This window comes from Amblyomma mixtum, chromosome 6 (assembly GCF_055824585.1).
Source record: "Amblyomma mixtum isolate Tamu chromosome 6, ASM5582458v1, whole genome shotgun sequence".
NCBI lineage: Eukaryota > Metazoa > Arthropoda > Arachnida > Ixodida > Ixodidae > Amblyomma > Amblyomma mixtum.
Window position 1 is genome coordinate 95,122,729 of NC_143017.1, and position 26,877 is coordinate 95,149,605.

The following is a 26,877-nucleotide window of genomic DNA, read 5'->3' on the forward strand; positions in this document are numbered from 1 at the left end:
CCCTGCAAACTTCTTCCCACGTAACTTTCCACTGCTCCCCGCTAATCTGGCCTTCTCTTGGCTTAATCTCATTACCTGCTAACACCATTGGCTGGAGAGCACGCCTGCATCTGCTGTGTGTTTCCTGAGTTGCATCAGACTTCAGCAGTTTACAGCAACACACACGCACACACGCACACACAAAAAGAGAGAGAGCAAGATAAGACAACTAAATTTGCACCCTTTTATGAATCATTCAGACAAAGGAGCAACGACAGAACAGGTACAGTAAAATGCATGAATTTGCTCTTCAAATATATTCTTCATACAGCAAAGAATGACTGATGTCTGACAAAAAAGTGAGAATGCTCTCATACACGTAAGGCAGAAAAGCTTTGATTCTGAGAAAAAAGAAGAAGGATGAGGGCAATTCGAGGAGCACACATTGTGAGAGGACTAAACATGTTGCTGAGAGGTTAAGAGCTTGTGCAAGTATTATTGCTCAGGAAGTACACTCTAAAATAAACACACAAAATCTAGCTTGTCTTGTAAGGCACATGCAAGCTTCTTGATGACACCCCATTTCCCATATTTACATAATGACAGACTGTCCACACAGAACAAAAACGACTCTGAGCTACTTGTAATGCTCCGACAGACTTCACAGGAAGGTAACTGCAGCATCAACGAATAAAAACGTGGCTCGAAAACAGACTGCTCACTTCCCCAAGAGCTCTGTTCCTAATCTTGGCCAAAAGAAGCACTCGCAAAAAGACAACATATCGTAAAACTATCTGCAAGGCACTTGTTTCAAGATCCTTACAAGAGCACTGGCGCTAGGATGACAGCATTTGGCTGACGGTTACAACAGCTGCAGTTTAAAACTTGGGCAGAGACACAGCAGGGACAATGAAGGCGGAATGTAGAACTCGCTGGCAATGGACAGCCTAGGCGTAACAATGCCGGCACTACCAAGTGGTCTCAGCCACATGCTTGAAAACTGCAAGCAAACAAAACACAGCCTGGCTTCACAACGCTTTTGCACAATGTGCTTTGCCAGGCTAGGCACAGTGATGATAGTGTCATAGTGAGGCACCACTTAAACACACTGGCGAGTGTCACTCAAAAATCTCAACAATGTGAACCCAGTGGAATGGTTCAACTGCTCAGCATACGTGGCAACAGCAGTCTTTTTTTTTGTTTGCATGATATATGGTGAAAACTTCCCAGTGCACATCAAATAGCCACAGGTGACCATAATTAGGCTTCAGAAACAGTTTTTTTTTTTCTTCATAAGCACTTACCAGATCTTACATAAGGGCAACAGACATGACGGAAGCCGCCAGCCACTGAAATCAAGAAGCATAGGGGATGTTTTTTTTGTTGTTGTTGTTAATTTGTAGTTTTTCATCAGTGGGGGATCAATAAAAGCAGAAGAAAAAATAACCACATGCAGCAGGAGGGATCTGACCTCACGACCTTTTATTAATCTCCCGATTAAAAACTACAAATTAACAAAAAAAAAACGCCCCTATGCTTCTTGGTTTCGCTGGCTGTTGGCTTCCGCCATGTATGTCATACGGAGCGTGTCTCTTCCCTTTACTCGTATGCTTAAGGGCGACAGAGAAAGGTGTAGCAGATTCTCTGCTTTTACTTTAGCAAAAAACATGCAATAATTTGCAAAAATCATAAGTATCGTTTAGAAACAAGAACATCAGAAACAGACCAGAGCTATTGCTCAGGTAATAGAAGGCACTGTGCCCTAGGGCATCATTTTCACTTTCTTGTCTTTGTATGCACTAAAAACATAAGACCAGTGGATAAAGCTGTAGTTGATGATAGCGTGTCTGATACTATCTATATATTAGCGCTTAAGGCATTCACAGTAAAAGGTACATTGTTGTCGTGTCATTTTGAACAATCATTTTTACTTGCATGAACAAGAACATGCATAGACACTTTGTGTTCCTCCATAATTTGCGTTACCGAGTTTCTAAGCTCTCCAGCTTCCATTACTACAGCTAGCTATAAGGTTCATAAGAAAATATACCAGCAGTTTTTTCTTACGCAAAAAACTTAAGACTGAAAACAGTACACATTCAATAAAAGGCAGATGACATCATATAGGCACATACTCCAGATATGCTTTATGCAAATTTTTAGTTTTGTAAGTGGCTTTTATAAATACGACTCAATTCTCTCCTATGAGTTGGCAGTGAGTGACACACAAGCAGTCTCTAAACCTAATTGAAAAAAAAAAAAAAAAAAAAAAAATTTTTTTAGTGCCCTTGGCATATTCCCCAATTGTCAATACCTGGTATTTCTGCTTGTAAACTAAAAGAAATTGCTGCACAGCATGATCACTGAAGCACCAGAAACAAACCGCTCAGGCACTCTCATATTTGGGCATCTTGTTCCTACCAGACCGGACAGGTCTATGATTTCGTGAAAACCTGGAAGACTTTTGAGTTGCACTTGGCTGGCACATAGCATTACTCTGTATCAAGTTGCGTCAACGGGTCAAAAAACAAGGCCGCGATACGAGGCCACTTCTATGAAATGAGTCTACACTTGCACGTGCTATTACTTTGCATGCTGCTGCACGAAAGACCACCCTACAAGACATCTCTGCATGGTTTGGATGGTTCTCAAACACTGTGAATGGTAATACAGACCAATGGCAGCTCTTGCAGTAGTCCTTTCGCACCCGCAGTTTACCAAGTTCTCGGGGCCACCAATAGTGAAGGCAGTAGAAGAGAGAGAGAGAGAGAGAGAGACAGACTGCAGCATTTTCTCATAATTTGGGCTGTCTGCTCATCGTCTGAATGAGCAATGTGTTGTTGGCCTTCCTTCAAATGCATCCCCTGCTGCCTGACACCAACTACAATGTTCACAATTCAGTTCCATTGAGCCCCTTCCCCCACTTTAGGGCCGAGAAGATAATCCTGAGCTTAGCAATGTCTCTAGCTGTCTGTTTTGCTCAATTTTGCCTGAGCAGGAGCATTGTGCAATGAGAAAATGAATACAAGTGAAGACGAAAGGATATATATGCTTCAATAAGAAAACATGAAGAAGGTCTGATGAGGGTGCATGAAGACAAATGTGCTAAGTGGCATACTAGCTAACATGACCAGCTTATTTATAGCAGACCAACCTCTATGTAACGACCCACGAGACCTTAAAGGCATTTCGCTGAGCTAAGTGAGCAGGTCAGTAGCTAGAACATTCATGGAGCGCAGTTTGGTGGAAAACTGTTCATGCTGGAGCAAACCTTGGCTTCTAAACAGTGCTCTTTCTTTCTTTTCTTTCAAATGAAGTTCGAAACCAACATAAACTACAGGTGTACCAATGAAATCAGGCAAACATCATCGAACTTGCGTAGACAGTATTATGATAGGCTATTTGCAGTTACGACCACTGCACAAGTCTGAACACGTCAGTGACAATTTCCAGTGACTAAAGAATCCCCGCAGCACAATGTGGCACCCGCAAAATGCCAATGCATTACAAAACTGCCAACACGGGCTAGAACTGTACAAATGCATGGGACTCCCAATACACATCAACAAACATTCCTTGTGGTCGTAAACCTCTGGCTATTGCTTTATGGTCCCTTTTCTTGGACAGCCTATGATTGTGTCGCACCTAATGCATGATGAAGTATGCGAGCTCCTTGCTCTAAGCAAAACACTTAACTACTTGCTGTCATGCACCCTCACAAGATGTGATCAGCTAACAGAGAAAGAAGAGATGAAACAGGCCACACTACTGAGAAACTAGGACTTTGCCAGACGAAGCACGTGCAGGATGACCTCGTCGACAGTCTGGTTGTTGAGCAGGGTCTTCACGGCATTGTCATCAATGACCACTGTGAAGAGCAGCTTGGAGTTCTCACGCAGCCGGTCCATGTAGTTGTAATCGTCCGGGCTGGCTGGACTGTGGCCACAGCGGCGAATGACGGCTTCCAGCAGCTCATCCACAGGCTTGTCCGGGTACCCAAATCCCTTCAGCGTCGGTTCATCCACAAGCAAGCCCAGCAGCTCGCGGATACTCTCGCAGAGAGCCTAAGGCAAAAGAGGGCAGTAAGCAGTAACCCTTTAGTCCTTGTATGTGCAACCAAGTAACAGCTTAACATCTTTAGCACAGCAGTAATTCTAAAAATGAGTTCTGCAGGAACCTAGGATTCCTTGGGTGCTATTTGGGTTTACAGAGCAAGTAAGTCTATGCATTCCTGAACACCCCACTTTCCTTTATGCACTTCATTCTCAAATTAATCATACCATAATTGCTCCGAGCTGAATGTTTCACTATATAACCAGTCGTTAATATAGTGGCCTTATATTTTTCAGACTCAATAATTCTAACTTCACTGAGGAACCACAACACACCTTATAGGAGCAATTAAGCAGACAAGCAAAGGGGAATGAGGGGCTCGTTATAAATATGAGAGAAGCCAACAGCCTCAGAAACCAAGGGGCACAGGGGATTTTTAATTAATTTATTTTTTTGTGGTGTTGATCAATTTATAATACTACTGAATATGTTATCGCTTAAAGCTAGTTGATTAGAAAGCAGAAGAAAAAACAACCACATGCCGCCGGTGGGATCCGAACCCACGACCTCCGAATTACGCGTCCGGTGCTCTACCTCTGAGCTACAGCGACAGCTGTCAAACCTTCTGCTTTCGGGGGTATTTATGTTTACAAATCACCGAACCTTGGGAGTGTTTACCAGCGCCACCCATGTACAACCATGCGCGTGCATGGTTGTACCGAGTGCTGCAGGCAGCTATTGTCTATCAGCTCCCAGCGTAGCACTATGTAGGCAAAATTATGCACACATGAAGCAACTATTTTAGCCTTTTTTTTTTAATTACTGGCTTTAGGCTCGGGGTGTGTACTGCATAAGTATATATGGTATTCAGCTGCATGTCTTTAGAAACCGTTACTCTGAGAAAGAAAAAAAAAGTCGAGTACAATGGCAGTGAGACTAGGTCAAGCACATAACGTTCTGTAGCCAGCAGCTTCTGGTTGCCTGCCACAAACTAAAAGGACATGGCTGCAATGTCCTTGATATTATTGTAATGCTCCTACCAAAGCCTGGGTAGCATTTTTTTCCATGGCTGCATGGCCTAACACAAGTGTCTATCTCGGTCAAAAACCACATTGCCACATTACACATTTCTAGCATAACTATCAGCACTAAACAAACAAACAAAAAAAAACATGCTACCTGTTCAGACAGGATACGGGCCACGGTGCCAGCAGGGGCGCCGGCCTTGGCCCCTCCCTCGGTGCTTGCAGCGCCCCCTGGGGTGGCAACGGGGGTCGGGGCAAAGCGGTCATCCTCCTCATCGAGCAGGATGCGGTCAAGCAGATCACGGTGGCGCTTGCGCATGTGTCGCATGAGGCAGTCCTTGCGGATGAAGGCGCGCCCACACTCGTGGCACGAGCGCGGCTCCTCCTTGGTGTGCGTCACCATGTGGATCTTGAGCGAGGGCTTGATGGCGAAGCGCTTGTGGCACGTTGGGCACTGGAAGGGCTTCTCGCCCGTGTGCAGCACCGAGTGGCGCGTCAGGTCCTCGCGCCGCGTGAAGCCCTTGCCACAGTCCTCGCACACGTGCGGCTTCTCCTTCAGGTGCAAGTACTTCATGTGCAGGTCAAGGCGAGCCTTGCGGTTGAAAACCTGCGCACGTGCATGCAACAGTGGAAGATTGGTTTGGTTTATTAGGGTTTAAAAGCAACTAAAGCTATCAGAGACGCCGTAGTGAAGGGCTCCGGAAATTTAGACCACCTGGGGTTCTTTAACATGCAGACATCGCACAGTACACGGGCCTCTAGAATTTCGCCTCCATCGAAATTCGACTGCCACGGCCGGGATCGAACCCACGTCTTTCGGTTCAGCTGCCGAGCGCCATAACCACTGAGCCACCGCGGCGGTGCAACAGCGGAAGAGGCACAGCAAGCATAGCATCAGGCACAGGTCTACAGACATCGAGGCAAGAGTCATTTTCATAGGGCCTGAACAGTTATCTCCCCAGTTTAAGCAAGCCTAAAAACAAATATCAAAGTTGCCTAAAAAAAGACTCACCTTGCATGCACTTCAATTGGTGGCTCATTTTCACTTTAACATTCAGTGTCCGGTTCCCAGCTCACAACTGTCCCGATTAAGCTTTCTTTTTCTTTCTTTTTTTTTAGCAGTACAGGCACAAAATCTGACCTCAAACTATTTGAGTGCTTCAATACTGATACTTCCTAGAATGCTTCTACAAAGTATAATGACCAAAGCTGAGAGCTTACAGAAACCTAATTCTCAATAACTACATGGATGAATGATTCATTATGGAGCTCCTCGAGGCATAGTACGGACATCACTGCTAGAGAAAAGGGGCTACTCAGTAGCCAGCACAATATTGCTAAGATGTGCTTAGGTCAGAAATTAGACTGCACCTCGCCTACGTGATCAGTGGCTAGTTTAGTTTGTCTTAATCCCCTCCGACATTGCAGCATGCTTGATGTTCTTTGCCTTCGAAACCAGAACTAGTGGCGGCCAGCGTAGGCATATCCAATTATTTATCCTGTACCTAAACAACTAAGGCTCCACTGTAATAAATGGGTCATTAGCTACTTATTGCGTCATAAAAGCTTGAAACTCCGACTGCTTCTTGTCAGCAGTCTGAGTTGGGATGTGGGTAAATGACCTACTGTAGACAATACGCACACAACTTTGGCGTAGAAGTGTGAACACAAAAATAACAACAAAAGATGACATACACTTGACATACATTGTGGGTGCTCTGCTGCATGTAGAGGTGTACTACTTGGCTCTGGTGCCCATGACAACACAATCGACACAATGCAGTGATTGATCGAGTTGACGTGCTCTCCTTGGAAGGTGTTTCAGAGCCCCTTTAATACACTGCTGATGGTGCCAAAGCACCAGTTCGAGTATAAACCCACTGTTTGAATCAAGCTCAACAAGAGATTCCTCTACAGCAAAAAGCCGCATACCGACTACAGTGCAACAGCTGCTCACCTTGTCACAGACGGAGCACTTGAAGCCGTTCATGCCAGTGTGGTGGAATAGGTGCGCCTTGAGCCCGCCTCCCTGAATGAACTCCTTGCCGCAGTACGGGCATTTGTGCGGCCGGATGCCCGTGTGGATGCGTGTGTGCCGGTTGAGCGTGCCCTTGAGGGAGAAGCGCATGCCGCACTCAGCGCACGCGTAAGGCTTCTCGCCTGTGTGGATGCGCCTGTGCTTGTTGAGTGCTGTGACCGAGGGGAAACCCTTGCTGCAGAAGTCGCAGGCAAAAGGCCGCTCGCCCGTGTGCACTCTGATGTGGATCTTGAGCAGCGAGATGCCGTGGAATGTCTTGCCGCAGTGCTCACACTTGTACTTCTTGCGCCGCGTCACCTCCCCCGCGTGGGCCCGCAAGTGCTCCCGAAGGTTGTCCTGAAGAATGAGGGCATACCGGTCAGTGTCCGACGTCAGATCACGGCTGCACGCATTTTTTTTTAGCAGCTGCCTGCACAGATGTCTGCTTATCCGAGTTGTTTGTCCTATAACTGCACTGCTAGGAAGTTTGCCCAAACTCACTGGTATGACCATGCAAAAAGCCTTATGCCTGCCTCTTGCAGACATGTACACTGCACAGCAGATGTGTAGCATTCAACAAAAAAAAAAGTTCGCAAATCCCCAAGGGCCGCATTTATCTTCAAACTGCTTCGAAATTCATTTGCCCATGTCTGGCTACAACTGGCTCAACTCCTTCACGTGGCTTCCTAGGCAAAGTAAGCTCATGCTGGTGTCACCAGGCTGGTGACACATCAGCCAAGCCAGTTTCTTTATGTGGGTCTCACAGACCGTTCTTTTAGCATGCTACAAACATTTAAAGATGGGTGTAAACATCCTTTTATCATGCTCATAACTGCACCATGAATTTGTTTTTGCATGCAAATTAAAATACTAAAACTAGGAATATGCGCGGTGCGGTCAATGCTGATAGCATCACTATAACTTACACTCTGCAGCCAATGGATAAAACATTGTGCTGAGAATTATGCATGATTTTTATGCCTCGAAGCAGCACATGGACTGTGATAGAGGCTCCAGATTATAATTTTGACCATCTGAGTCCACGCCCCAACTTCAGCCCCAGGAAGGGTCACTCACAAGACAACGAGCCGAAAAGCTCGGTGTGGATGTTGGTGTGGCTGTAACTGCGAGCACCTGCAGCAGTTAAGGTCTTGCAAGCGGTGCCACACAAGATGCAGTGTCAGTTTTGTAATCTGACCATGAACAGAACGTGACCAAAGAAGGCATCGGCCAAATTGCTAGTTGTGTGACGGAGGCTAGACAGGCAATCTAAGTTGCCTCCCACCCCTGTGGGCCTGAACAAATAAAAAACAATCTTTATAAAATTTTTTCTACTTATAAAGGCGAGACGCGTGTTAAAGAAAAAAAAAGTACTTTACACAACTGCATACATGCTTACAGTGACAAATGGTGGCCGCTGCAGTGGCCGATCACCTGTGGTAAATGACGGGATTGTTCGCACAGCGTAGCGTTTTTTTCACATTTACTGCCAGGCAAAAAAAGAATGGAGAGGAAAGTCTGTGGTGTGAACCTCACTCACTACACAAGTGATGGACACACAAAACTGCAGTGATACAAGTAGCAGTGACCACTTCTCTGGACACAAAACAAACACCTATACTTGCTGCCTGCAACATCGCTAAACACAAGTTTCTGCTACGATTGGACACCTGAGCAGACGTCTTGCATACATTTTACACAGGCATGGTGGGAACTGGAAGACATCACTGCGAGGCATTTTTTTTTCTGGACTAAATAAGTAAAAATTGTGATCAGTTTGACATTTCATACTTCTTTTAAGCCATGTGCATGTGGGTAGGCTTTGCACACGAAGTTCTCAGAGGTTCGCCGTGACACAAGCACATGCACAGCCACAGACGCCTGAAAACTGCCACTGGTGAAGAATCTCAACAGGTAGAAGACTTTCGATTGCCGGTCTGTAGGGTGGTCACCAGAGGCAACTCACATGCTCAGTACAGAGCCATCCTACAGCGGCTTTTTACAATCTAAATGTCTCCTATGGCATATTAAACATGTCAGTGCAGTGATGCACGGATTGCCCCTGCTGATGAATCAGCATCAGCATGATGAGCATGGCATTCATGCTGCCAGACAGTGCTGTAAACATTGAATGCAAGGTACTCCGACAGGCATTAACGAATAAAAAAATTCAGGGGGAACTTTGGCTCTCGTAAAGTGCTGCAAGGCGCTGGCGCACTGTTTGGCGGACGCCTTGCGCCACCTGTCGCAGCTGACGACAACTATTTTATTAATTGTCTGTACTAAAAGGGGGCGTCAAGCATCCGTGAATGACAGTACTACTTCGAATCCGCGTGCTTAGAGGTCATGACCATTTCGACCAACTGAAAAGCGTGACATCTCTGCTGAAAACTTTCTGTCAACAACGATGAAGCACTAAAGGCTTTCACCTTAAAATTGTTGCAACCCTTCAAAGCTCAGTAGGGGGGTGTCTTCCATCTACCGAAAACCGTGATCTGTGCTCTTCTACTGCGCGACCTACAAGACGTCCCGGCTCACTTTCTCTGGCGCTTCGCGCCGCAGCCGAGCCAGCCACTCCATCCGCCTCTGCTGTTTCGGCCAATCGGGTCGTGCTACAGAAATGGAGGCCACAGTGGCTATGATTCAAAAGCATAACCTTGGGCTCAGCAGCCAATCATCAGTCACCGAGACATTATATGGGTTGTAATAAAATGGCCCAATAGGAGACGAACGGTCACACACAACCATGTCGGTGAGTGAAGCAGTGGACGAAAGGAAGAGGAGCCACCACTCACCTTGCGGGAGTACACCTTTCCGCACACCTCGCAGGGGTGAGCAGGTGGTGGCCCGCCAGAGCAGGCGGTCATTTGCAGGTGGCGCTGGAGGTAGTACTTCTTGGTGAACTGCTTGCCGCACACAGGGCAGTCCAGCTCCTTGGCGCCTGCGCCAACAACGGCCGACGCCCTCTTGCGGCGCTTCAGCTGCTGCATCCGCTGTTCGGCCTTGACTGCCTTAATGGCATGCGCTACTGCAGCCGAGCTCTTGTCATTGCTTGCGGCTCCCGCAGCTTCTTTGTCTTTCGGCGCAGAGTCCCCATTTGCCTGCTGAACAGGTTCTTCATTTTCACCGTCCTGTAAGAGCCCGTCACCAGGGGGAGGCACGAGGTCAGGGAGAGATGCTGCTCAAAATTAGACTTTATTCTTTCCCCACAATGCCTTTTTCAAAGCACTGACTAGCAATCTCAGAACCTGTTTACAATAATAAAAAGAAGTAATAAAAGCCTTAAATATAACAACCAACTAAAACGGCACCCTCCAAGCACTTACTAGCTTGCAACCCTACTAACATCGATGTCCCTGTCGCATAATGTTAAGTTAAGGTCATTTTTTGAGATAGCTTTCTTAAAGAACAAAATAATTTGTGCCACAAAACCAGCCCAATGCTTTTCGCAATGAAGTGGCCAAACTCTAAATACACAAAGATTACGCTGAACGTTTTGCTGAAACTTAACAAATCCCATAACCGAAAAAAAAAAGGAATGTGAATGTTTTACAACCATCAAATGGGTTTTTCGGTGTCCTAACTGAGCTCCATCACAGTCATGGACACACAAGAACATAAAAGAAAAATGAACAGGCGAGTAACTTTCATTTCAATAGTCTTAAAGGAGCCCTGAAACACTTTCTATCAATTACTAGAAATATTCTGGAACCTTCAAGGTGCCTTAAGAACAACGTAATCATTCCTAAATGTGTGACAAAAGCTGGAAGAAAAATTAACTGTATCAGAAAAAATTCCTTGACATTTCCCTTAGCTCGAGCCTTAAATTCTCCCCATATCCATCAACCTCTGCCTCCGTAGTCGACTTCACTACCGACATGTACTGCATCAGGTGTTTCCCAACTGCGACTGTTGTTATACACTGCTGCGGGCTTCTGTCGACCCTGTTTATGTGAAAGCTAAGAAGTTGTTACCAGGAAGCCGTCACACAGCATACCCTATGACAAGTGGCAACAAAGCAAAGGGGCAGAGGGACTGCGACCAAGTTTGCTCAGGCTTCAGTCACTCACTTATTTGCACTCTCGCGAGACTTAAAACAATCACATCCCGATTTCGTGCCGAACAAATCTGCTCCTGAACAAATGGCAGGTGCACATAAATATTGTGCACTGACGTCGCACAGCAGCTGCTTAAACTCAACTGCGTAAGGCAGACAGAAGAACCAGCTGTAAGAAGTGAAGAAGAGCTTATTTTTACCTACATTTGCGAGCCCTAAACACCATTTAAGACTGCACAACTTAGCCATGGCGTTCATAACAATGTACCCAACCTGCTGAATAACTCGCCACATTCGAGCAGTGATTCGGGCCCCTTTAAACGTTATGTACATGCACAGGACACTTCCTTCCCATCGCTCACGAGGCCAAGAGCAAAGAATGAATGCCTTTACAACATCACAGCATTAGTTACTTTTTTTTTAACACGTTCAAATCCCAGTTCTGTCTTTGCCAATATCTAGAATCATAACTGCGGTTCTGCAGAATTTCCTCTGCATAGTAATGGCCAGAGCTTGGGCATCACACCTGTTGCAACTAATTTATCAATATCCAAAGTTTCGTATCTAATTTCCAGGCAGCCGAGAGCTGAATGCAATGTGATACATGATAATGACGTAGGTTGCACTGGCAAACAGAGCGACAATGATGGAATGTCACAATCTGCTCAGCATCATACATGCAAAAAAACAGATCATACTGGTTAACACTTAAACATGATGTGTAGCAATTACACTGATTTTAACAGGACTGGTAGTCTGAGTGCATTGCATTCTTCAAGTCCAACTGTAGAAGGAGAATGCACTCTAGCTGCTTCCCACCAGTCAAAATTAACGCTTTCAGATGTTTTGTACACAATGTGTACACATCAAATTCACAACTTTTTCTCAATGCGTGATGCCCCTTGCAGCGATTTCATTCGTTCAGGTGAATTTTTCTTCCTTCTTGTAGTGATTAAAGAGACCCTGAAATGATTTTGATGGGCATATTATATGCAACAGATCTGTAGAGGTGGGCTTTGTGGGTATTCGAGCCAAGTTTGAAGGGTCTGCATGGACCCTATAATTTAGAAATAATTTTTAAATATTGCTCCCCCCCCCTGCCCACTGACGTCGTCGGGGTAGGCGACACGCGATGAGGTGTGTCACCCGAATCGGTTGTGAGCTACTGCCAGCAGCGATATTTAAAAATTATTTCTAAATTATAGGCTCCATGCAGACCCTTCAAATTTGGCTCAAATACCCACAAAGCCCACCTCTATAGATCTGTTGCACTAGAATATGGCCCTCGAAACATTTCAGGATCCCTTTAAGATGATATTTTACGCCGTATAGTGAACGCAGTAATTAATATTTCGCGACACGTGGGAGAGGTAGCAGGTTGTCTGCCATTTCTGTGCAGAACGATTTTGTCACCAGTAATAACACAAATTCTTTCTTTCATAATTCCATGTGTAATGCACATCTCCAAAACAGAAACTGATTTGGCCATTCTTCGGATGTTTACATGACAATTCCTGGCATTTTGATGTCGCTATTTGCACCAAACGCAACGCTTCATATGCAAATCTACACATCCTTGTAAATTAACAACTTCCGGTATTCTGCGCTGAAAAACTAAAATTATCTTTCTCAGGCCTGAATATAATATTTAGATGGAAATTATATTTGTTTTCGATAGTAACAAGAAATGGCACCTGAAAGGGTTAATACAAATCATATTTCTGAGCGTGAAAACTGCATGCTCCCACAGCCACGACAACTTGTGTCCCCAACTCCCTTATCGACCTCGCCTGCTCACTGGGCTGCAACAACATATCCAGTCCAGTACAGCCACCAGGCATATTCAAAAGATACAAGGTTGCTGCGAGATAGCTTCACACAAAGCACAAGCACCTAGAATTTTAAGCAAGACATCCTTTCCTACGCTTCAGAGGAAGCAGTACCTTCAAACATATGCTGAACAGCATTATATGCTGTGGCTCACTGCTGTACAACCAAACATACAACACTGTTTATTCAAAGGCAGGGCACACATGGACACACACACACTGACAAACAAAAACGTCACAGACACAAAACCAACGACAATACTCGAGATGTGAACAGCATCCCCAACAGTGCGAGAAAGAAGGAAATGGAAGGGGAAAACACTCCATGCACAATAACTATTGCCACTTTTGACTTCTGAAGACAACACAAAAACGAAGACTGATACTGGACAAAGCCACAAAACAGCTGTCTACAGTAGCAGAAAACAATCCCCACCGTAATGAACAAGCAGCGTGAGAGAAAGATGGGGATGCGGCCTTTAGCACGAGACAAGACAGCGCAAACAACAAATAAACGAGGACGAGTTATTCAGCAAAAAAATGTATGATTCCACAGAAGAATAGCCCAAGTCCCTGCCTAGTAAACCTCAGTACCCTTGTCAATGATAAAAGGAGAGAATACATCGAAATTCCAGCTTTTCTTCTTTCAACGCCATGCAGAACAGCCACTGCTGCTCTCAAAATGCAACAAAAGTACTGAAGAGCTGCTTCTACAAATTGATTTGGATTTGGCAATTTACTGTCTGGCCCTCAACATGTGATCACAGTGGGCTGAGCAATCCTGGAGTCAAACGTCACAGAGTCATTACCTATTGCCAGTGGCCAAGCAAGCATGAGACTGCTGTAAATGCAACAGCAACAACCCCCACTCTGCTGGGACACCACATTACAAAGGCAGCGACCCACACCCCAAGTTGTGTTCTCTAATCAGGGCAGCTTTAGTTTGAGATAGTCAACTAACCTGACGAAGTGATCCAATTAAGTGGTCCAATTCTGAGTGGCTAAAAATTTATCTCAAAGAAAACATTTACTTCCTCTTCACCTCACTCCCCTTTAAAAAGCTAGGAACTCATTTGGAGGGAACCAGAGCTATCAATACTGCAATGATCAAACTTCTAGCATTAGGATGTGTTTAGATTTCACACAGAGTAACCGATTAACTGGCTAGGACAAACCTGTTTTTGTACTTCCAAGGCATTAGTACTGACCCTGGTACTAACGTCTTCATGACATGACACTTGAAAAGACATGGCAGCCCACAGTGAGCACTATTATAAAACAACATAGGTCCTTACCATCTACATTAAGATCACTTCTGTACTGTACTCACTACGGCATGCAACATTGGTAAAGCTATGCAGATAGTGCACTAGTAAAAGAAAGGTGTTGCCCTGCCAACACTGCCGCCAGGCATTTTACAACGCCAGTTGAAGAGCTATTTTAGGCTGAAAACAAAGGCCTTAAGTGGGTTGAAATTTTGCCATAACTCCCCGAAACATTTAAGAGGTGAATTATACATATGCTCAGCCTTTAGCATGCACCCTGAAATTTAAAACTGCCCATTTACTGATGAGACCCAAGTGAAATTCTGAACCAAATGACATGAGGTGAAAAGCCACAGAGGCAAGAAACTAGATGCAAACACAATGCGCGGCATTCAGATAAGCTCTCAAAAACAAATACTTGCTAATAAGAGGTTTATTCATCACTAGTTCTAGTCCCCATGGTGTTTCAATGTCCTCAAGTTAGAAAGTGCTACATTATTCAATGAGCACACCAGTGTTAAAAAAAAAAAAACAGCTTTAGCAATGTTTCATGCCATGTATGTAAAAAACAATGCCGAATTGCTCAGTTCACAAACAAAGCAGACAGAACAGAGGACAGATTGGCAGCAAGGTAGAGGAAATTGAGAGTAAATTCAATATGCCAAAAAAGCTCATTGTGAGTACAAATACAGCAGCGTGTTTTAGTTCCTTATGACTCAACTCTGCAGTCTGCAAACCTCACAACTATCAAATAACGTGAAATTTATTCTTTTCTTTACATGGATTTTCCTACCAGCGTGTGTAATACACTATTTGCAGGAAACTTCCTTCTGAAAGGTCACATAAAAAAGCATGAAGTTCAAAAGGCTTACTGTGTGCAGAGAATACTGCAGTGATTGTGGGAGAGACAGTGTGTGTCAAACAAACAAAAACAAACCCACTTAACAACAACAAAAAAAGGTGGAAGGGTGGGGAGTGTGCAAATCCACATTTTCAGACAACACCTGCCAGCTGATGCCAACTGCGTCACCATGCATGCAATGCTTTACAGCAAGGCAAAGTTAAGACAAAGATGTATTTACGGCAGGACACATACCCCATTTCTCGAGAACCTCCACTTGGCGCTGTGTGGTCCCTGGCTGAGAGTTTGCGAGATCGTTTTGCCAGCACCCAGAAGCGCTGTGTCCCATTCTCTTCGCCGTCAACAAAGTTCTCCTCCCACAATCTGAGCTCACGTCTGGCACATTGGGAAAATGCGTGAACACTACACAACGCAGCCAAATGCTGCAACTCTCTGAAGCCTGCATAAAAAGACTCGCACCCAGCATTGAAGTGCTTGCATTTATCAACCAACACTCGGCACACGGGTGGCAGTCCCAAGTCCTGTGGAAGCCGGAACAGTCACTCACTTCTTACGAGTGGTTAACAGCTCATTTCAAGTAACATTTCAAGCAACATCTAATCTATTCCAGCAAACATGAACTTTTACAATGACAAGATGTGCCCAAAAGTGCCTCCCATATCATAAAGAGCCCAATTTGGCCGCAGTGAGCATTCGGTTCTCGAATCGAACTGCCAGATCTCATTCTAGGCTCGAATTCGCTCCCTGACAGGTGAATCCTGGTGAATTTGCACACCCCCGCAAACCAAGTGTGAAAGAGTGTGAGTTTGTGTCAAGCAGCAGGAAGGTGAAGTTTCACAGAAGTGCAGAGTAGAAAACTACTGCACGGCGCATTTCGATTCGTGAATCGAATACCACACGTTACATGCAATCGCATGCTTCCAGTACCGACGGCAAAACCCAAAGCAGGTTCTACTAGTCTACAATGCATCAACAGTCCTAAAGCAGACCAGTTAGAGGCCAGCCACAAGTAAGCACACTTCCAGGCACCACCCACATATATCAAGGTTAGGTCTGACAAAAGAAACAACATGCTTACAATGATGTTTTCATTCCCATACACACTAAAGGTTAAAAAGAATAAACAGTGCTCACAGACACACAGGCACTATATGTTTCATAGAAAAGTTGTCAGAAAACATCACAAGTAATGGCACATTCACAAATGAAATTGACAAAGGCAACAATAATGTGCAAATGAAGTGGAGCCTCGTTAATTCGAACCTTCAGTTTATTTAAACCGTTGCTTTGGTCCCATCGACGTTACACAATTAAAAAGGCTCCCCTTACTTCAAAAAAATTTTTGGTCCCATTGAGTTTGAATTACTGAGTTGACTGTACAGTCATAATAAATCATACACTAACATTCAAATTTTTGTCTTCTGACTTATGACTCAATGAGGCACTCACATGGCAGTGGAGTTTGTAAGTATTGAAGTTTTTGTCCAGAAATATAGTTCCCACCCTACACATTACAAAGACAAACTGATGCGCTGTGGCGACAGTAGACACTTTTAGTTGCTGCGTATGTAGCGACATTGCGTACGCAACGCTCACTACGTTCCGTACGCTGTAAAGGACACCCCCGTCACACTTATAGTTGGCCGTACCGCCGCAGAGCAGCCGCGTAGCGCGTTGTGTTGTGTCGCCATCTAGTGACAAACACTGAAAGCGCTGTAGCGCTCGGCTGAACATTTTTCAGTTTCTGACAATATGAATAGTATATTACTGTTTTTAATAGACGAAAAAATGTATAATGTTTAATGAAGTGCAAAAGTAGGCACATGACTAAAAAAATTATTCGGTAGGTGCGGTTGCTATGATGATAAACGTACACAACGTTAGTTAGGCTTAAAAGGTCAAAAATCGCCTCATTATCTGAAAAACAAGGGGCATTTGTCCCTAATATTTTGGCGTGTGGGTGAGAGTAGACAAAATAAAAGCTAACAGCACAGGTTAGAGCGAGCCATCGCATTGAAGAAAGCAGCGGCGAAGTGAAATCGGTCCGAAGCGGGCGAGATGGTCGCCGCCATGTTCTCTACGCAGCACGTAGTGTCCCGCATTGCGTACGCTACGCTGTGCTTTACAGCGGGCGGGCGTCCGCAACGCGCGGCTAGATACGTTGCGCTCTGCGCATGCGCATTCGTTACCCGCGGTGTCGTTGCGTGCGCAAGCTCACTGCGTACGTCCAACTAACAGTGTCTAGTAAGAGATCTGTAGTAACGTGCTAGATGCACCAAATTTTCTTACTATCTACCTTTCTATGTACATTACTTCCAGTACAAAATATATATATTATATATATATAAACCTTTATTCTGCTGCTAATACTGAGAAGCTCAGGTAGCTGCACATCAACTTAATTAAAGTAGCTTTCGAACGCTGCAATTTTTCAAGTCCTTTCCATTGCCCTCAACTACATAAATAACCGCTTTCAACATGTACTGACTGATGCTCCAAGGAAGTACGCTGCGTGTCTGACTAGCCCTCAACAGCAGAGGCAAGGAACGAAACTGAATTTGGTATAACAAACTGGCGAAGCGTGTTACTACTGCTTCGCACGTAACACCGACGATGCAGACTAGTTCATTTGCTTTGACTTGACAACTGCTAGCTCAAATGGAGATGGCACTATATACTTATCAGACTAGACAAATGCCATAGACTGTTTAAAACATCAACATGCAGATACTCTCAGAGACTAATGCCCCATATAGTCACGGTCCATTTCGAGCTGTGCAGCAATTCAGTACAATAGAGCGCACAAAACTCTCCTGCATTGCACGTCCGCCATCAACATTGTTTTAATACTGCTGGGTCAACAAAAGCAGCAAACAAACTTCTAGTAGCTTTCTCCCACCACTTTGCCTCATCACCTACACAAAAAGTGACAAACTGTCTCGCTCAGCTAGAAGTACCTAAGCGCATGATCAAAACCACTTAAAGGACTACAGACACCAAAATTTTGGTTGCGCGTTTTCTTTACTTATCACCCCGTGGTCCCCCTTTATGAAATCTTGACGCTGTTTCGGTTCTGGCTTCAGCAACGAAACGATGGCTGTGACATGCAAGGAGTGGTTAGGTGACGTGAGGCATGGAAAAAAACTGCAGCATAATCGCTGATACGTAGTTTTAATTGACTTCAACACTTACGCTAGCCTTCTTCAAGAGTTTGAATAACATTAAAAAAATTTATAAGTGGTTCCATTGCAGTTTTTTTTTATGCCTAACGTGACCGAAACACTCCTTACATGACACAGCCATCTTTCCATTGATGAAATCGAAACAGCATGAGCAAAGAAATGCAATTATAAATTATTCAGTGGCGTAGGCGAATACCACATAGTGGTCTATGTTTTCTAAAGCTGCTACATGCATCATTACAGAGAAGAAAACATGTAACTAAAATGAGGTGTCCATAGTCCTCTAAACTAGATGCGCACACTCAGCCAATCCATTAGCTGCAATACAAACAGTCTATGCCTACAGGCCAACACTAACTTGTCCTCTCACATGTCGATATAAATGTTGTACAATGCAATATCACAGAATTTCACTGACAGCACAGATAGATAAATGTCCAATAAGAAAACATTGCACGCTGACAGTGCCTGGATGGCAAGTAAGAAACGAAACTGCTACTGCACTCTGTGTTCTATTGCACCCAGAAATCAACACAGAACCCATTTTTCTGCTTCGAGCTAAGGTCAATCTTGACGTAAAGCTATCAGAAAATTAGCAGTTCAGAAAACAAATAAAAATTTCAAACAGCAATATAGAGCGGTCCTGACCTATCAGTATCTCATTTCTCATTATCTAGAAAACTAACTTAAAGACCACATCGAATAAGAACTCTTAAAAAGCCATAGTTTTAGAAGATTGCTTTCGATAATACCCCCACTTTCCTGCAGTGCCAGCACAGTGTCTGGCTGCAGTGAAGGACATTAGTGCGTGTCACAGATTTCTGCCTATTGGACCATGCCCAGCATGTCCGCTTACATGTGTCCGAGATAGCGCTTAGGCTTAAAAATGGCACTGGAATGTTGTTCTAGAAATTAAAAACGACACGGTGGTGTTATATGAGAGTATCATCCTCTTCGCAAAAGCCAATACAGAGGTGTCTGTGGTTTGTAAAGAAGCGGGTGTCTCACCATTTCAAGAGGAACAGGAATGTTGTCTGTTGTCATTCAAGCTCAATTACTGTACTTTACAGAATTCGTACATGGTTGCACTTTCCTCCGCAGCGGAAACTTTTCTCACGAGGTTAAGCTGTTAAGAGGTTAACCTCTCCACATCCACACAACTTACTAGATTCAAAAGAAAAATAGCTTAGACAACAAGGACAACTGACGTGAAGAGGTCTCAATGAACCGCCAAACCTCCTTCGTCACAACTTATGAAACGGCAGCAGAAAGATGTTGACACAGGCACTTCAAGAATTATTATACAACAAAGGCGCTGCATCATGTGAAAGACCATGTGGAGAGCAAAGGTGGGACTCAGAACGGCAAAGGCACTCTCAGTACGGGCAGAGCAGGTGGTCCATCAATGAAAGCACCCAAGGTCAGCACTACGCTGCAATCACATCTGCCTGTGGCAGGCAGAAACAATAATAGCAAGGCACATGCCACCTTGCAGTAATTTCTTTTTTATTGCAGCAGTGTGCCTCCCGGCATAAAGTATTATTTACAAATATAGATGCACACTTTTGTGAAGCCACACTACAGCAGTGGACCCAGCTACTACAGACAATTTTCAGTTTGTCCTTATCTTTTTCGCGTGGGTTGTAGCTTGAGAAATACACTGCAGCAAGTAGCAAATTCTTCAAGGGCAGACATCCAAATGGTATAAAGAAGGCCTTGAACAGCTAAGGCCCGGCAGTTTCGCTGCCTTCAGAGAGCGTAAAACTGGACCCTACAAGGTGGCTGACTTGTGCACAAGTGCTGCCAATTCACCAGACTCCTCCTCCATATCCAGAAAATCACGCAACCAGGTTGGTGCTTGGAATTTCACAGACGAGCATGCCCTCAAGCCTGCTACAACCATTCTGAGGCTCCACCTTTGACTCTTCCAAGAAGCACTGCTGTCACAATGCAATGAAGTAAAATAAATTTTTAAGATGTTGGGATGGATGGTCTCCACTAGTCGACTATGTTGAGTGGCGGGGCTACCTTGCCCGCCGTGAAGGAAAAGAGGCCGTCAAAGGCTGAGGGCCCCTCGTGCCGGCTCCAGCCGTACAGCTCCTCCTGCCAAGAGCGCGGAGAGCGCCGGGCATCATCATCATCGCCGTCACCACTTGCCTTGTCTTCGTCGTCGCCACTCTCGCCGCCGCTTTCCTCGTTGTCGCGCGTGCAGTGTTTGCAGCGCGGGCCATCCCGCTTGGGGTCGTAGCTCAGGCCACAGCGCTGGCAAATGAGCTGCGGTTTGCCGCCGGATGAGCCCAGCTTGCCCTTTGCCGGACTGCAGTCGTCATCGTCCTCTTCCTCTGCGCCAGCCTTTGCCAGGCTGCCCTTGCCACCGGCAACTCTTCCCAGGGGTATGTCTGAATCGGAGTCCGAGTCCAGCACGTCGTCCAAGGGCAGGCCACCTGATGCCTCATCATCGTCTTTCTACGAAGCGAACAAAATTCCCCGACCACCTCATTAGTGAAGTTGCACATTAGCATTGTCATCACCATCAGCACAACTACATATACCGTAAAATACCGAACAAGCGCCCCCACCCATGCAAGGGCCCCCCCTAACTTCACTGTCAATTTCACATTTCCGTGCCGTTCCGGGAAAGCGCCCTCTCCCCCCGACCGCGCCCTTATTACGCACCGCGCCCAAGCAACACTGGTCTGCCCCGTCCATTCCAAAAATCCAATCTAATCCAATCCTGCTTTTCAAGCCATTCGCATGCTCGTTCGCACGCGCCATTTGTGGTCTTGTTTTGGCGTTGTGGAGTTCGCGATGCCGATGCATTTGTACACAGTGGCGAAGAAAGTGTAGGTCGTACAATGGCATCGGGAAAACGGAAGAAACGTGCACAAAGCCTCTCGACATTTCAAGCTCGACCACAAATGGATACGGGAATGGGGCCATAATTTTAAGAAGTTGCTTCAGCGTAACTACGGGAGAGCAAAACTTCGGAGACAGCTGGGCAACGGCGGCCCAGTTTTCAGTGAATGCGTGGACGATGCTCTCTTCGAGTTCTTCAAGTGTGAAACAACGGCTGGACGTGCCGTTAATAACCTGCTTCTCTCTAAAGAGGCTGTCAGAATAGCCAAAAACATACAGTGGGGAAACTGCGTAGCCGTGGCTCCAGATAACCGGAGTGGGCCTCAAGTGGAATGCTGTGAAGTTTTTTTGTTTCGACTGACTCGGAGAAATCTTTTGATAGTTTTGATAGTGATTGACATAACAGTCGTAAATCTTTCGCTCAATAAAGTTCATGTTCCTAGAGATAACTAAAAATTTAAATCCATGCGCATTGCGCTTTTTTTTCTGGCGGAAAATGTCGCCGCCATCTTGAATTTTGGCGCCGTTCCGGGATAGCGCCCCCTCCTACTTTGCCAGTGATTTCGACTTGCTGGAGTGGGGGCGCTTGATCGGAATTTTACGGTATGTCTATGTCTGAGCTATACCGCGAGGTGTGCCTCAGTGAAGTGCTCTTTCCCCCACATTTGTCAACACTGCAGACAGGCTGGGCTTCTTGACACCCTGAAGAAAAATTGCAGGCAGGTCCGCATGCACATTTGTGCTTTGTTTACCAGTTACCGAACACCTCCACAGACCCTTATTTCAGTAGATTACAGTAGAAGCTCGTTAATTCGACCACCTGTTAATTCAGAAATATGAAAAATTCGAGCCGTCGGTGTGGCACCGACCAACATCCATGTAAGTCTATGGCATCAGATCCTCGCTAATTCAGACATTACGGGTCTCACACCAACTAATTAAAACGAACTCCCGAAGGAAGGTCGCCTCTAGAAATGACCGGCACAGCAAGTGGCTGTTGGAATTGCATGCTGCAGAGTCGCCTGAACACCTCTGACATGTACACAATGGCAGGCATGACGACAAACAGGCGGCCCCGTCTCAGAGAATTGTCTACTTGCATAGTTTTGGTTTCACTTTTCCAAGTTTGGCGCCAGCCCGCAGTGATGGCGGCTATATGCCATGGGTGCTGCCTGTAGGGGTGCCACCGAAATCCTTCTTACGGCCGGTTCAGAAAAAAGTGGCGGGGTCTGCTGGCCGCACTGGGCGGCACTGGCGCATGTTGCCGTCGTCCATGCTGACACCTTACTGCTGCCACAGTGGCTCAAGTTATCGGCTGAGATTTCCTGTCTGAGTTTTCCCGTGAAGGATATTTCTACAGCTGCAGAGATACCGATACAAATGAATCAGCACTATGACAGTGATTGCAACTTCACCATTGCTGCTGTATGATGAGCCTAGTGCTGCTCGCGGCAAGAGCAACGATGCCCGACTACGAAGTACAGCAGATTGTAGTTGCACAGTTGGGAAGTTGGGAAGTTCGAGAAACAAGCACGTATCCTTTATGTGTTCTGATGCGTCAACCCAATGCCGAATATTTGTCTGTAGTCTAACACAGCAGTCGTGCACCATGGAGCACCAGCTATGCATACCCCCCACTCACGCTGCTGATAGCAATTGAAAGTCTTGCCACTAAATTACGACGAAAATGCAGAAACCACATCTTTGGGCACAGTTCCCCAAGAATTCTGGCCAAGTGGTCGGATGCTCTTGAAATTATATTCTGCGGCACCACCGTAACCTGGTCAGTTACAGACGCCTAAGCAGACTGAACGAAGGGAGAGGATGCGAGGAGTGAAAATGATTGCCTTCTGAACAGTGAAGGTGAAGCAGGCGACCACTGCCCAATCTTTCACCAAATAAATTTGCCGCAATGCAGTTCTTGTCAATTTTTTTTCCGAGGCCATTCGATAACCCAAACTTCAGATAATTTGAACAATTTTTTCTGGTCCCATGAAATTAGAATTAATGAGCTGTTACTGCGTCTGCAAGGTGTTCAGCAAGGCAGAAATTTGGGCGAGTTGGTAAGTATCCATGATTTTGTTCACAGCGCAACAAGAACGGACAGGAGACAAAAGTGTGGCATTGCTTTGAGTCGTAGTGGAGGACAGGACTCTATCTAACAAGGCAGGCACCTTGCAGACATGATTTTGTTCACAGCGCAACAAGAATGGGGCAGGAGACGAAAGAGTGACACAAACAAGTCACTCTTTCGTCTCCTGCCCCATTCTTGTTGCGCTGTGAACAAAATCATGTCTGCAAGGTGCCTGCCTTGTTAGAGTCCTGTCCTCCACTACGACTCAAAGCAATGCCACTGAGGCGACCTTACCTTTGGAATCTTGAATAAACAGCGCGAACGAAGACGAGCACAAAAGCGCTGTGTCGTCCGTTTTCTTGTCTTTTCTTGTCTCGCGCTGTTTATTCAAGATGCTTAACCAACTAGCCCGCCAAAACGTGTTACCTTTGGGAGCTAATGTCTTTTCTGGCTATCCTGCTGTCAACCAATGGATTTGAAAGCTGCCCTTCAAAGGTTACAGCATGGGTTCTGCTCTGAAGGTTGTCCCTTGTTTATTACCTCAAAGGCTTCATGCTAAGACATTCCATTACACTCTCTGTTCTTGCTGCAGCAACCAACCGCACAGGTACAATAGAAGAGGGTTTTCTATGATTCCAGAGGGTACCTTTGCACACAGGCGTCTTGGGCAACAAGGTGGCCGACACCCTCGCCCACGAAGTGCTGTGTGCTGACGTATCAAGAAAATTCCTTCGAGATGCAAAGAGATTCTTCGGGGAAGTGGTGCTGACATTTCAGATTCCTCTGGTGCCCACCTAAACAACCGTGTGTGACCAAGGAACTAGAGAGACCTCAAGATGCTCCGCTGCACCTCCTTTGCACAGCTTCTGTTTGTACCCCAGTGCGAATGCACAAGACTGGTCTGGCATCACCTCCGACGTGTTCATGTGGTGTGAATGGGGATGTAGAACATTACCTTACGCGTTGCCCAGATTACAACGCAGCGAGGTGCATTCCAGTCGCTTCCCTCAAGAGGTCAGGAGCGCCACACTGTTAACTTCAAAGCAATGTTTATCCGCATGGAAATCTCCAGATAGAAGACAGGCTTGCCACGTTCTAAAATTCCTTCAAGACATTAATGCAGACTCAAAATGGTGACAGCAGCAGCTGACGACTATTTTGGAAGTTTTTGTGCCTGGCAGCATAGCTCTGCCCCAAACTCTCACATTTAATTAATATTCAAGTGTCACTCCAGTGGAGCAATAGCAAGCATAATAATTGCAAGGCTAACCCAACCAGTCATTTACAACAACCTCAACTTCTCAACTATGTCTACTGCACGACAAGTGGCTATCCTACTGACCTCCAATTAAAACCCTGTCCCTATGAAATCCCTAATGTGATCTTGGTTTGGTTTATGGGGCTTAACGTCCGAAAGCGACTCAGGCTATGAGGGTCGCCGTAGTGAAGGGCTCCGGAAATTTCGACCATCTGGGGTTCTTTAACATGCTCTGACATCGCACAGTACACTGACCTCTAGAATTTCGCCTCCATCGAAATTCGACTGCCGCGGCCAGGATCGAAACCGCGCCTTCCTAATGTGATCTGCCCATCCAAAGTGCGTGTAGGCATTACAAAACGTTTGCAACAGGAAACCGTAGCGCCATCTCACACTGTATGGAACAAATTCAGATGTGCTATACCTACCACAAATGTGATGTTTGTACCAGAGTTCCTACAGTTTCATTTGTTTACAACTCGACTAGGTTTCTGCTACACAGGTGACTGGCTTGAGGTCACCAGTCAAAGCCAACTCACGCGACTTGTACTCTCGTGTGGTCAGATTCAACACCTCCCTGGAAAATTCACGTGTGCGTCAACTTTGCCAAAAGTAAGCGAACAGCCAAGTTTCATGCACAGGAAGTTGCATGCTGCACAAAATAACTGTATGCGGCAACGAGTAGACACTTGGTGTTGCTGATAGAACGCAGAACATTCGGCTCTTCACTTACAGCAGGTTCTGGCTTGCAGGGCCACCTCTGGTGCATTTTAAGGCCCCGTTCTGTGGTAAATGTGCGGAAACAACGGTCACACTCGGGACCGCTGGTGCCATTTTTCTGCGGGGTTGCAGCAGCCTCCGAGGACGGCAATGGCGATGGCACCTTGGCACCATCCTCTGCCACAGCCAACTTCTTCTTGCCCGAACCCGGAGGCCTTCCACGGCCCCGTTTGACTGGAGCTGGTGTTTTCGCAGGGCTGGCGCTGGCGGCCTTGGCCTTCGCAGCAGCGACAGCCTTGGATGGCCGGCCCCTCCGCTGGAAAGCCAACAAATTCCAAATATTACTCTCAAAACAAATATTCGCGCACCATCTCTTCATGATGAGGCGAAAGCTTTGGTACATAAGCATAATGCTGCTGGCATGCAGTAAAGAGAAGTCAAGCAGCAAGGCACGATAAAAGCCCAAAGGCAAGCAAGAAAAAGCTATGGCACTTCAAAAAAAAAAAAAAAAAAAAGGACGAACAGAGCTAAAAATAAAGTTTCATTTCCGAATGAGTGCTCCAAAATTCTGTTCGACCAAAGTGGTTTTCCCAGCAGAACTTAAGCTTTGCATTACAGCAACACACACCTCAGGCCACAAATGCAATAGGTTCCCTGTCATCTAGAGCATCAGCAGACTGGTTTATGGTGTATGGGGGGGTTTAACATCCCAAAGCGACTCAGGCTATGAGAGACGCCGCAGTGAAGGGCTCCGGAAATTTTGACCACCTGGGGATCTTTAACGTGCACCGACATTGCACAGTACACGGGCCTGTGTCTTTCGGGTCAGCAGCAGAGTGCCATAACCACTGGGCCACCGCAGGCGGTTAGAGTGTCAGCAAAGTTCTTCAGTACTTCTGATAATCAAGAAGCGTTGCAGCAAGCTCAAAATGGGGACAGAAGCTGCCACTAGGGGCACCAATGACCATCTAAGTGCAAGGGAGCGGCACTGGCACTTTGTGGCTTGTTACACAGCTGCCGTTGTGTTACCAGCTTCACATACTTAATTCTTCATGGCTTGAGACATCGTATTTTGCGGGCTTGTGTGGATCACATGTGCTGCAACACTCAGCCTGTTTTATGAAAGACAGGAGTGCATTCTGTCATAAAATTCGTGCCAGTCACTGCTTAGCCTCCATGCACGAGATTGTGCGAAGCCCTTCTTTTGCAACACTATTTGCAACAGCACCTGTGTAGGAGAGGCTCATGCGTAAAATTTCCATTGTATCCACTGCCCCATGGTAAGCTGATGGCTCTTGCCAATACTTTGCTCACTTTCGTTGTCTTATCAGCCGTGGTCTTTAATTCCGGTTCGAAAGACACTGAGAGGCCACTGAATAACGCCAGTACAGCGTTCGGCTTGAGCTTTGGTATCTCGCGTTGCCACATCACAATGGCACCTTTGAAAACTCATTCACTGACGCGGCGGGCATTTGGGGAGTTGAACGTCAGACTCCCACATTATTGACGAGGCATGGCCTGCTTTGACTTTTTGCACCATCTTGGTGTCACTAGACAAGAACACCTTTTCCTGCCTTCCTCTGTGCTTCATGCCACTCCCACGGAGCGCACCAGTCGCAACACTTTGAATAAATGCCAAAAACCACGTGCCCAACTGTCACTACAGCTGCAGTTCACTACACCGCCTGCACCAGTTCACG

The 26,877-nt window shown here is 45.9% G+C and overlaps 1 protein-coding gene across 2 annotated transcripts in view; it reads right to left on the minus strand.

Moving 5' to 3' along the window:
* Positions 1-209: 209 nt before the first annotated feature.
* LOC149339753 (uncharacterized) overlaps positions 210-26,877 on the minus strand; it is a 32,415-nt gene continuing 5,747 nt past the window's right edge. For both annotated transcript variants that reach the window (XM_089548421.1, XM_089548422.1), the window contains exons 3-8: positions 25,191-25,493; positions 20,427-20,735; positions 9,870-10,205; positions 7,015-7,431; positions 5,212-5,664; positions 210-4,043 (exon numbers count right to left, since the gene is read on the minus strand). In XM_089548421.1, the coding sequence (XP_089404547.1) occupies positions 3,756-4,043; positions 5,212-5,664; positions 7,015-7,431; positions 9,870-10,205; positions 20,427-20,735; positions 25,191-25,493 (2,106 nt within the window). In that variant the 3' untranslated portion in view covers positions 210-3,755. The remainder of the gene's footprint in view (positions 4,044-5,211; positions 5,665-7,014; positions 7,432-9,869; positions 10,206-20,426; positions 20,736-25,190; positions 25,494-26,877) is intronic.